Source organism: Somniosus microcephalus, chromosome 14 (assembly GCF_052327205.1).
Source record: "Somniosus microcephalus isolate GS21.2 chromosome 14, FLI_Smic_1.0, whole genome shotgun sequence".
NCBI classification, from domain to species: Eukaryota; Metazoa; Chordata; class Chondrichthyes; order Squaliformes; family Somniosidae; genus Somniosus; species Somniosus microcephalus.
This window is the reverse complement of record NC_141000.1, coordinates 55050997-55063778: the sequence shown is the minus strand read 5'-3', so window position 1 is coordinate 55063778 and position 12782 is coordinate 55050997. Positions and strand designations below refer to the sequence as shown.

The 12782-nt window shown below is 43.0% G+C and overlaps 1 protein-coding gene across 1 annotated transcript in view; it reads right to left on the bottom strand.

Annotated features, from left to right (window-relative positions):
* Window positions 1–12782, bottom strand: part of pcyt1ba (phosphate cytidylyltransferase 1B, choline a) — a 66226-nt gene that overhangs the window by 13780 nt on the left and 39664 nt on the right. The window contains exons 2-4 of the mRNA XM_086006569.1: window positions 11210–11309; window positions 9258–9374; window positions 7579–7730 (exon numbers count right to left, since the gene is read on the bottom strand). Coding sequence (XP_085862695.1) covers window positions 7579–7730; window positions 9258–9374; window positions 11210–11309 — 369 coding nt within the window. The remainder of the gene's footprint in view (window positions 1–7578; window positions 7731–9257; window positions 9375–11209; window positions 11310–12782) is intronic.

Genomic DNA, 12782 nt, shown 5'->3' with positions numbered 1-12782 from the left:
GGGTGGGCAGAGAAAGGGAAACAGGAAACAATTACAACATGTAGGATTACAGTGTGTGTGGGTGGGCAGAGAAAGGGAAACAGGAAACAATTACAACATGTAGGATTACAGTGTGTGTGGGTGGGCAGAGAAAGGGAAACAGGAAACAATTACAACATGTAGGATTACAGTGTATGTGGGTGGGCAGAGAAAGGGAAACAGGAAACAATTACAACATGTAGGATTACAGTGTGTGTGGGTGGGCAGAGAAAGGGAAACAGGAAACAATTACAACATGTAGGATTACAGTGTATGTGGGTGGGCAGAGAAAGGGAAACAGGAAACAATTACAACATGTAGGATTACAGTGTGTGTGGGTGGGCAGAGAAAGGGAAACAGGAAACAATTACAACATGTAGGATTACAGTGTATGTGGGTGGGCAGAGAAAGGGAAACAGGAAACAATTACAACATGTAGGATTACAGTGTATGTGGGTGGGCAGAGAAAGGGAAACAGGAAACAATTACAACATGTAGGATTATAGTGCATGTGGGTGGGCAGAGAAAGGGAAACAGGAAACAATTACAACATGTCGGATTACAGTGTATGTGGGTGGGCAGAGAAAGGGAAACAGGAAACAATTACAACATGTAGGATTACAGTGTATGTGGGTGGGCAGAGAAAGGGAAACAGGAAACAATTACAACATGTAGGATTACAGTGCATGTGGGTGGGCAGAGAAAGGGAAACAGGAAACAATTACAACATGTAGGATTACAGTGCATGTGGGTGGGCAGAGAAAGGGAAACAGGAAACAATTACAACATGTCGGATTACAGTGTATGTGGGTGGGCAGAGAAAGGGAAACAGGAAACAATTACAACATGTAGGATTACAGTGTATGTGGGTGGGCAGAGAAAGGGAAACAGGAAACAATTACAACATGTAGGATTACAGTGTATGTGGGTGGGCAGAGAAAGGGAAACAGGAAACAATTACAACATGTAGGATTACAGTGCATGTGGGTGGGCAGAGAAAGGGAAACAGGAAACAATTACAACATGTCGGATTACAGTGTATGTGGGTGGGCAGAGAAAGGGAAACAGGAAACAATTACAACATGTAGGATTACAGTGTATGTGGGTGGGCAGAGAAAGGGAAACAGGAAACAATTACAACATGTAGGATTACAGTGCATGTGGGTGGGCAGAGAAAGGGAAACAGGAAACAATTACAACATGTAGGATTACAGTGCATGTGGGTGGGCAGAGAAAGGGAAACAGGAAACAATTACAACATGTCGGATTACAGTGTATGTGGGTGGGCAGAGAAAGGGAAACAGGAAACAATTACAACATGTAGGATTACAGTGTATGTGGGTGGGCAGAGAAAGGGAAACAGGAAACAATTACAACATGTAGGATTACAGTGTGTGTGGGTGGGCAGAGAAAGGGAAACAGGAAACAATTACAACATGTAGGATTACAGTGTATGTGGGTGGGCAGAGAAAGGGAATCAGGAAACAATTACAACATGTAGGATTACAGTGTATGTGGGTGGGCAGAGAAAGGGAATCAGGAAACAATTACAACATGTAGGATTACAGTGCGTGTGGGTGGGCAGAGAAAGGGAAACAGGAAACAATTACAACATGTAGGATTACAGTGCATGTGGGTGGGTAGAGAAAGGGAAACAGGAAACAATTACAACATGTAGGATTACAGTGTATGTGGGTGGGTAGAGAAAGGGAAACAGGAAACAATTACAACATGTAGGATTACAGTGTATGTGGGTGGGCAGAGAAAGGGAAACAGGAAACAATTACAACATGTAGGATTACAGTGCATGTGGGTGGGCAGAGAAAGGGAAACAGGAAACAATTACAACATGTCGGATTACAGTGTGTGTGGGTGGGCAGAGAAAGGGAAACAGGAAACAATTACAACATGTAGGATTACAGTGTATGTGGGTGGGCAGAGAAAGGGAAACAGGAAACAATTACAACATGTAGGATTACAGTGTGTGTGGGTGGGCAGAGAAAGGGAAACAGGAAACAATTACAACATGTCGGATTACAGTGTATGTGGGTGGGCAGAGAAAGGGAAACAGGAAACAATTACAACATGTAGGATTACAGTGCATGTGGGTGGGCAGAGAAAGGGAAACAGGAAACAATTACAACATGTCGGATTACAGTGTATGTGGGTGGGCAGAGAAAGGGAAACAGGAAACAATTACAACATGTAGGATTACAGTGCATGTGGGTGGGCAGAGAAAGGGAAACAGGAAACAATTACAACATGTAGGATTACAGTGCATGTGGGTGGGCAGAGAAAGGGAAACAGGAAACAATTACAACATGTCGGATTACAGTGTGTGTGGGTGGTCAGAGAAAGGGAAACAGGAAACAATTACAACATGTAGGATTACAGTGTATGTGGGTGGGCAGAGAAAGGGAAACAGGAAACAATTACAACATGTAGGATTACAGTGTATGTGGGTGGGCAGAGAAAGGGAAACAGGAAACAATTACAACATGTAGGATTACAGTGCATGTGGGTGGGCAGAGAAAGGGAAACAGGAAACAATTACAACATGTAGGATTACAGTGTATGTGGGTGGGCAGAGAAAGGGAAACAGGAAACAATTACAACATGTAGGATTACAGTGCGTGTGGGTGGGCAGAGAAAGGGAAACAGGAAACAATTACAACATGTAGGATTACAGTGCATGTGGGTGGGCAGAGAAAGGGAAACAGGAAACAATTACAACATGTAGGATTACAGTGTATGTGGGTGGGCAGAGAAAGGGAAACAGGAAACAATTACAACATGTAGGATTACAGTGTATGTGGGTGGGCAGAGAAAGGGAAACAGGAAACAATTACAACATGTAGGATTACAGTGTATGTGGGTGGGCAGAGAAAGGGAAACAGGAAACAATTACAACATGTAGGGTTACAGTGCGTGTGGGTGGGCAGAGAAAGGGAAACAGGAAACAATTACAACATGTAGGATTACAGTGCGTGTGGGTGGGCAGAGAAAGGGAAACAGGAAACAATTACAACATGTAGGGTTACAGTGCATGTGGGTGGGCAGAGAAAGGGAAACAGGAAACAATTACAACATGTAGGATTACAGTGTATGTGGGTGGGCAGAGAAAGGGAAACAGGAAACAGTTACAACATGTAGGATTACAGTGTATGTGGGTGGGCAGAGAAAGGGAAACAGGAAACAATTACAACATGTAGGATTACAGTGTATGTGGGTGGGCAGAGAAAGGGAATCAGGAAACAATTACAACATGTAGGATTACAGTGTGTGTGGGTGGGCAGAGAAAGGGAAACAGGAAACAATTACAACATGTAGGATTACAGTGCATGTGGGTGGGCAGAGAAAGGGAAACAGGAAACAATTACAACATGTAGGATTACAGTGTATGTGGGTGGGCAGAGAAAGGGAATCAGGAAACAATTACAACATGTAGGATTACAGTGCATGTGGGTGGGCAGAGAAAGGGAAACAGGAAACAATTACAACATGTAGGATTACAGTGTATGTGGGTGGGCAGAGAAAGGGAATCAGGAAACAATTACAACATGTAGGATTACAGTGTGTGTGGGTGGGCAGAGAAAGGGAAACAGGAAACAATTACAACATGTAGGATTACAGTGCATGTGGGTGGGCAGAGAAAGGGAAACAGGAAACAATTACAACATGTAGGATTACAGTGTATGTGGGTGGGCAGAGAAAGGGAATCAGGAAACAATTACAACATGTAGGATTACAGTGTGTGTGGGTGGGCAGAGAAAGGGAAACAGGAAACAATTACAACATGTAGGATTACAGTGCATGTGGGTGGGCAGAGAAAGGGAAACAGGAAACAATTACAACATGTAGGATTACAGTGTGTGTGGGTGGGCAGAGAAAGGGAATCAGGAAACAATTACAACATGTAGGATTACAGTGTGTGTGGGTGGGCAGAGAAAGGGAAACAGGAAACAATTACAACATGTAGGATTACAGTGTATGTGGGTGGGCAGAGAAAGGGAATCAGGAAACAATTACAACATGTAGGATTACAGTGTATGTGGGTGGGCAGAGAAAGGGAATCAGGAAACAATTACAACATGTAGGATTACAGTGTGTGTGGGTGGGCAGAGAAAGGGAATCAGGAAACAATTACAACATGTAGGATTACAGTGTGTGTGGGTGGGCAGAGAAAGGGAAACACGAAACAATTACAACATGTAGGATTACAGTGCGTGTGGGTGGGCAGAGAAAGGGAAACAGGAAACAATTACAACATGTAGGATTACAGTGTGTGTGGGTGGGCAGAGAAAGGGAAACACGAAACAATTACAACATGTAGGATTACAGTGTATGTGGGTGGGCAGAGAAAGGGAAACAGGAAACAATTACAACATGTAGGGTTACAGTGTGTGTGGGTGGGCAGAGAAAGGGAAACAGGAAACAATTACAACATGTAGGATTACAGTGTGTGTGGGTGGGCAGAGAAAGGGAAACAGGAAACAATTACAACATGTAGGATTACAGAGCATGTGGGTGGGCAGAGAAAGGGAAACAGGAAACAATTACAACATGTAGGATTACAGTGTGTGTGGGTGGGCAGAGAAAGGGAAACAGGAAACAATTACAACATGTAGGATTACAGTGTGTGTGGGTGGGCAGAGAAAGGGAAACAGGAAACAATTACAACATGTAGGATTACAGAGCATGTGGGTGGGCAGAGAAAGGGAAACAGGAAACAATTACAACATGTAGGATTACAGTGTGTGTGGGTGGGCAGAGAAAGGGAAACAGGAAACAATTACAACATGTAGGATTACAGTGTGTGTGGGTGGGCAGAGAAAGGGAAACAGGAAACAATTACAACATGTAGGATTACAGTGTATGTGGGTGGGCAGAGAAAGGGAAACAGGAAACAATTACAACTTGTAGGATTACAGTGCGTGTGGGTGGGCAGAGAAAGGGAAACAGGAAACAATTACAACATGTAGGATTACAGTGTATGTGGGTGGGCAGAGAAAGGGAAACAGGAAACAATTACAACATGTAGGATTGCAGTGTATGTGGGTGGGCAGAGAAAGGGAAACAGGAAACAATTACAACATGTAGGGTTACAGTGCGTGTGGGTGGGCAGAGAAAGGGAATCAGGAAACAATTACAACATGTAGGATTACAGTGCATGTGGGTGGGCAGAGAAAGGGAAACAGGAAACAATTACAACATGTAGGATTACAGTGTATGTGGGTGGGCAGAGAAAGGGAAACAGGAAACAATTACAACATGAATTAAAGGTGCTGTTCCTCCTCTTCCCTGATCCATTTGAATAGGATACCAGTCCCACTACAATGCTGCCTTTACGCTGGTTTTTGTGCACCTGGTTTTTGTGCACCATTGGCTCATTGGCATTATTGCTACTTACCAAGAACATATTCGCTTTTCGTTGGTTCCATCATTACTCTCATCCACCCCTCCTCCCGAACAAGAACTCTCTAAATTCCTGCATTGGCAGTAATGGAGATGTAAGGGGAGAGGGAATGGTGCCAAGCTGTTTGTGCTGCTAACCACATTTAGCACCTTTGTACAATCTTGCCCAGTTTATAAATATATATATTAGTGGATCCCATTGCAGGAAACCAGGAGAAATTATGTTGTATAAGGAAATGGACATGATGTGTTGTTGGCGAGTAAATGAGAGAATGTAATGTTTGGGATGTGTTACTCAAAGTTCGTGAAACAGGAAGCAAGCTTGATGTGGACTAGAAGTGCGTGCCATACTCAAGACTTCTAATAATATACTAGCAGGTCTCTTATGGCATTGTTCATAGTGAGTCAAGATATACACTTGGGGGTAATTTTGACTTTGGGCGCGAGAGTATAATGGGCGATATTGATTCAGCTGCCCGTTACACATCTCTCCCGATTTTCATTTCCATTGAAGTCAATCGAGAGATGTACAACAGGCAGCTGAATCAATAGCGCATGTTTTACACTATTACCCAAAGTCTAAATTACCCCTTATTGTTTTATAGTAAAATGTAATAATGAAAATGTTTTAAGGAGTAAGTGAGACATTGAAATGAAGTGCGTTCTATAATGAAGACTTTTAAAAATATATTAAATAGGCCTCTAGAAAATATATTATACTCTGGTTCATCACCTTCGATTAGCTGGTTGTTTTATTACTGTAATAGTAGTATTTTATTCTTCAAATTGTTTACAATATTGTTAAATCGATATCTTCCCTAACTATATATATTATGGGCTCACCTTGGATAGTAGGCCCGCTAGGGTTTTGGTTTTAGTTGTAGGCCTGCTTAGGGACAGTTGGAGTAATGTGGCTTTGATGCTCTGGGGTCTTTGGTAAGGGTTGCCGGGGTCGTGTGGTCCACTGCGGTATCAGGGCTCTGGGACCATTGGTGAGAGCGGGATTGATGTTCCCCTATTGCCTGCTGGTAACCTTCCTGAACTGCGGAGCAGATCTATAGTGAAGTGCAGGGCTGCTCTGTGAGAAATGGTTGCTGGTGTGTGGCCCCAGTCAGGGGAGTGGGGCTGTAGGAAGGTGTAGTAGCAGGAAGTGTAAGGGGTGATCAGAAGTGTGATTGAGGAGCAGGTAATCGGCAGTTTCCATTGGGGTTCTGGTACTATTAGTGGGTTTTGGGCTGCAGTACGCCAACTGTTTGCTGATGTCCTCAGGATTCAGTCAGTAGCGCTAAGAGTGGGAGCATTGGGAGAAATGTCAGGGAGTGAGTTTGAGTGTCGGAAGGGGAGAAATCTGAGGGACCAGGTTAGGAAGGAAACAGAAAAAAGCACGAGCAGTTGGCAAAGGAAATATCTTGAAACCTTTAGGAATGGGCCTCTATTGAACAAAGCAATGGTGGGTGGTGGGAAGCTTCAGGAAGCATTTGGTTGTCAGATCCAGTGGCACCAAGAGTGGGAACGTTCTGCTCCTACTGGAGTCCTGCTACTAATTGACTGGACCAGCAGGTAATAGGAGAGAAGCAATGGCAGCAGGTTTTAAATTTAAGCAATTTAAATTAATGGAACCGGCAAATCAAGTAAACAAATTGATGGATGGAGCTGGGCAATTCGCGCCACAGCACAGCCAGTGGTGGGAAGCCTGCAACTAAAATGTGACAGGTGGATAGGGTTTTTACATTTAATTGGAAAACTTAACATACCTTTAATGGCTTTTCCCATTCTAAATGTTTACATAGGGAATTTCCATTATAAATGTTGGCAGAAAAATTAGTTGTAAAATTGTGACATCAGAAACTAAGGTTAGTGAACAGGAACTACGCGCCAAAGTAAGTTTGAACCACATACTGCATTTCAGTGATCTGTCAGTAGAGGGTGTTTTCTATTATTATTGGATGTCTAAATGAGTTTAGAGATGATGTGTCACTTAGGAAAGAATGTTCCCTTGTAGTATAATCTGGATATGGAGTAATATACCACTGACTTTATCAAATTATAAAATCAGTCGAAAGCCATAAAAGTTAACCCAGGCAAAAATCTGTTCAAAGCGCACAGACACTTGGTAGGAGGGGAAAGGACAGTTGAGAAACATACCTTATGTTTTTCAAGAAACTCTGGAGACAGCGTCCACGGTGCATCCCTGATAACCTCATCAACATAGCGACAATGTCTCAGGGCATCATACCGCTCAATCTCATTCATGACAGTGAAACCTTTGTACTGGTGTGTTAGATCATCGCTGCACACTGAGACCAAACACACACAAGCAATCCTTATAAAATATCCATTACACAGGCATCCCACATAGACATCAATACTAGTCCTACCACCCATTTTCAATGACTGTCACCAATTCACCTTTTAGCAGATGTCTGTACACACAACTTCAAGAAAAATTATTTTATAAAAGTATGAATTTGTTACGGATTTTATAATATAACTTACTGCCCTCCAATTTAATAATGACAGTAGCACTAGCACACTGTGGTAGTGGGTAATATGATGCTGCTTTGTACCTATTATTTCCCATTCTTAGGCAATGCATTAGGGGAGGATAGCAAGCAAAGGTGTCAAGCGTAGGTCTGTCGCTTGCATGTAGGAAGGGCGAGCAGGAAGTCAAGTCACTTAGGCCCACTCTCGGGCAGCTTCTAGCTGCTGGTTAAAAAGCAGCAGTGCGGAATGGGTAGGACAAGGCTACCTGTATAGGAATGGGGCATGTCGTGGTGAGGGGGACCAAGGAAGAGGGAAACCGCACAAAATAAGCAGTTACACTATTCAGATGAAGAACTTTTGTTTCATAGATATTTTATGCTGTCTTTTTTGTCTATACATATATTAAAGACTAGTTACATCACAAATAATCTGCATGTCTATTCCTACATGACTCTTCCTTTGCTCAGATGTGTTGGGTACAAGATTGATTGTGTGCGCTGTTATTTAACCATCACTTGCAATGTAAGATCTATAACTTTATCTTACCATCAAACTATTAATATACCTGACAGTACTTTATCTTGTCATTAACACTAATGTATTCCTTAATACTTGCATCAAAGAAAAAAATTGCTTGTTGCAAGAACATTTTGATTACCGAGCAATGGATCTGTAGGAGGATATGAGCAGAACTGTCAACACTGAGGGAATAATAGAAGTGACATTTGCGAAAAGCAAGAATGACACAGATTGCAAATCCATTTAAGGATGTGAAGCTGTGCTTATATTTCAGAGTGACATCATCAAGAGTGGTTATATTTTTAAACCAAAAACTGAGTGACACTTGGCAAGCATGAGTGTGCGAGCTGTTGTATAATGGAAACATCTAGAAAACAACATCAAAGATGTACGGGCGTTAATATGTAAAGCAGGCACATTTATTAACAGTTTCAAATTGATGTACTATTCACATTTGAACTTAGTGACTGATGGATACTCGGGAATGGAGACGGTGACAGAATTAGCTCTCAGCTGAGCCGTGGCAGCAGTGTTTCACCCATTGGAAGGGGAAGCTAAAAGGACGGGCCATCTCCCATAGAAACCATGGAGCAGACTGACTGCGCTGCTTGCCCAACAGAAGCACACCAGTGAGTGGCAGCACTGCAGATCCAATGGGGAAAACGGGGCCAAAAAAATACATTGAAGAAATATCCGTCGCACTTTTTTGATGTGCACAGTCCTCACAGTTTCTAAACCTCTCTTTGAGTCACACACAGGTGGCACTGTCTTCAGTTGGCTTTGCACACTTTATTCCAAGTAGGTTGTCCCTCAGTTCTTACCTCCCACGAGTAAGTAGGTATTTGGGAAAAGATTTTTGGCCTGCATGAGGGCCCGAGCATGACCTGAGTGAAAGAGATCGAATATTCCATCTGCATAAACTCTCACTGGTCTATCAACTGTAAAAGGATAAACCAGCACAGGATTAGAAGATGCCATGGAATTGGGAGCCATTAAACATTTTGCACTAATAAAGTTTAAATACAACACAGCAATGCTTCAGGTGATATCTTAAGCTTTATCACAATATTTTTTCTATTCTCATCACCTAAGACACTGGTTCTTGCTAGGGTTAGACTGTACCTACCAGCAATTTTCAGGTACCTCACTCAGGTAAAGTTAAACAGTGAGTGCCAACAAGCTGTTCAACAGTAGATTGCACCATGGACAACCCTAATCCTGTTCGCACCTAACCACACATGTAGACTTTTCTAGCTGGGATCACTGAATGACGATAAGGACTGCATGATTTTTCAAAAGCTGATCTTTTCCTAGCCCATGGATACTAAGTCCACTCATAGTACCCTTTTCACCACCTTGGCCAAGATTGACTAACTCAGCACAGACCAGATACTGAAGCTGGGATTTCCAGTCTACATGGTACTGTTGAATACTGGGCAGTACATCTACCAACCTAGCCATTGGGAGAGCTAGCTTTATTACATTTTAACAGTTGTAGTACTGTTAAAGTGATACAGTAGTGTGATAGTATACATGAATTCCGCTATAATCGGAATTGGTGTTCTTTGCAACAAAGGGCCAGCTGGGAGTTTGCTTTAAAGGGGGTTCATGATGAAGTGTTTGACAAAGCTACTTTTTGGCTATTTTCCAGTCGCATAATGCAATGACTTTAAGTAATCTATTTCACAGTAAAACTATTGTTTTATTTTGTCATTTTTACCTTCACGGGCTGGGCAGTAATCTGGGGAATGTATCGCCTACCCCTGGTAGAACCTACCCGATTATCATCCTATTGAAAGCAGGGGGATGAAAATTGGGCGGGTTCTACAACAGGCGAGACAGGTGGTGGAGAGGTAGAGCTGGGTGTTGTCAGCATACATGTGGATGCTGACCCCATGTCTTTGGATAATGTCACCAAAGGGCAGCATGTAGATGAGGAATAAAAGGGAACCAAGGATAGGTTCTTGGGTTCGCCAGAGATAACAGTGCGGGGTAGGAAGAGAAATTATTGCTGGAGATGCTCTGGTTCTGCTTGGATGGGTAAGAGTTAACCAACCGAGAGCAGTTCCACTGAGCCGCACAATGGAGAAGAGGCTTTCAAGTATGATGGTTTGGTCAACCATGTCAAAGGTTGCAGAGAGGTCAAGGAGGAGGAAGATGGAAAATGCACCACAGTCACAGTCACTTTGATTAGGGCCCCTTCAGTCCTGTGAGAGTGGACAAACTCTGACTGAAGAGATTGAAACATGGGGATAGATTTTACCTATTGGGGAGTTGGCAGGCTGAGCGCCTGTCATTTGATAGTGCCAACAGGAGGCCTGAGCTTCACTAACATCCAGGCCCAGGCGGGATGCGGGCAGAAAATGAGTGCCCACAATCTTAGTGACAAAGAAGTGCATGAGGTCCTCGCACTGTTGTTGGTGGCGAGGGTGGAGAGGTGGTGGGGAGAAGGGTTTAAGGAGATGGTTGGTAGTGGAGAAGCCAGTGGTTATCTTTGCTCTCCAGGGTGGGTAGGTCGGCAAGAGAGTAGATGGTGCAGTGAGATTGCTGCTTTTAAGGAGGCAGCAACAGGTACCCCTTCGGAGAATGCCGAGAGAGGCACAAAGGGTGGCTGTGGGTTTCACTGACAAGTGGCTTTGGCTGCGATCTTATGAAGTCAATAAAATATTTTTCAGATCTTAGTCCCTAGGCACAATTTGTATCGGCACAGCTACCTTGAAAATATTGCAAGCGTAATAAGAAGAAATTTATCTGTAGAAAATCAAAGACTAACTTGGTGTTCCAAAACGGGCCTGAGCAATGGTCAATCTTTCGTGAGGGGCCTTGCACTGACAGTTTGTTTCATCTGCAAATGCAGCAGGTTCAGTCAACGTCTGGAGAGAAAAACAAGGGAAAAAAATAAAGATTAGGGCATATTCTTGAGTGCTTTTGCGTGGCTTATAGCATGAATTATTTCTGACAGCTATATAAAAGCTGTACAATACTGCACGGAGTGATTTGTTCAGTTCATTTGAGGTTCTTTTGCACTTTGCAGAAAACCTTTGCTCTGAATCACTTAATATCCACAAAAATCATCTCCTTTATAAATCCAATACTATGCTATATCAAGAGGAATTTGATAACTCTATTTAACTCAGCATATTTTACAACAATAATGTGAAATACCTTTAATGATCACAAAGGATCACAGGTAAATTGACATTCTTTTTTATTAATATGGTGATGTGTGTTTTAGCATGTTTTATTGCAACAGCCTTTCAAATGCAGCAAATTAGATTGGGTTGCAATTCAGGTCCTTCTTGTCTTGTGTTCTTGGAAAGACATAAAGAGGGTGCAAATAGGAACATAGGAACATTCGGAGCAGGAGTAGGCCATTCATTCCCTCAAGCGTGCTCGGCCATTCAATTAGATCATGGCTCAACTCCATTTTCCTGCCTTTGCTCCATATCCCTTGATCATTTTACCGAACACAATTCTATCTATCCCAGACTTGAGGGCTCCAATTCTCCCATCATCCACAGCCTTTTGGGGAAGAAAGTTCCAAATTTCTACCACCCTTTGTGTAAAAAACGTGCTCCCAGCTCTAATTTTAAGATTATGTCCACTTGTTCTTGGGTCCCAACCAGAGAAAATCCTTTTAACATTTTAAATACCTCGATCAGATCAACCCTCAGTCTCCTATAAAGGGAATAAAAGCCAAGTTTATGCAGCCTGTCCTTATAATTTAACCCTCTAAGCCCCGGTATCATTCTGGCGTGTCTGCGCTGCACCCCATCCAAGGCTAATAGGTCCTTCCTGAGGTGCGATGCCACTGAAAACGCGTTGGAACATTAGTGCCATCAAGTGATAGGGCACCTGAGCAGATGAAGCAGCAATGAGCAAATCATCCTCCCCCTTGTTTAATAACAAATCCCATATTTCCATTTGTTTTGTTTAGATTTGAGTTTTTTAAGTTGTTTGAAAGAAAGCTGCAGAAAATATATGGGCCACGAAATTAGAGCCTTTAGCGCTGGCCATTAAGGCCAGAAGGTTTGGAAGAAATAATGGCGGCTGCCTCACTTCTGCACACTTCCAGCGGGTCCTGGGGCAGACGCCATTTTGGGCAGGTCAGCAGCGCTGCCGTTGCCTGCGCTCACTACAGATATTTAGATGAGGCAGATCGTGACGTCAATGAGTGAGCGATGCTGATTTGACGCATGACCTGCCATTTTCAACATCGTCGCTCCAATTAACACCCTTTCCTAATCACGACCAGCTGACCATGCGTTCAGCAGCAGGACAGACCCCCCCACCATCGCTATTTAAAGGGATCAGCAACAACTTGCAGCTGACTTGCTTTTTCATTT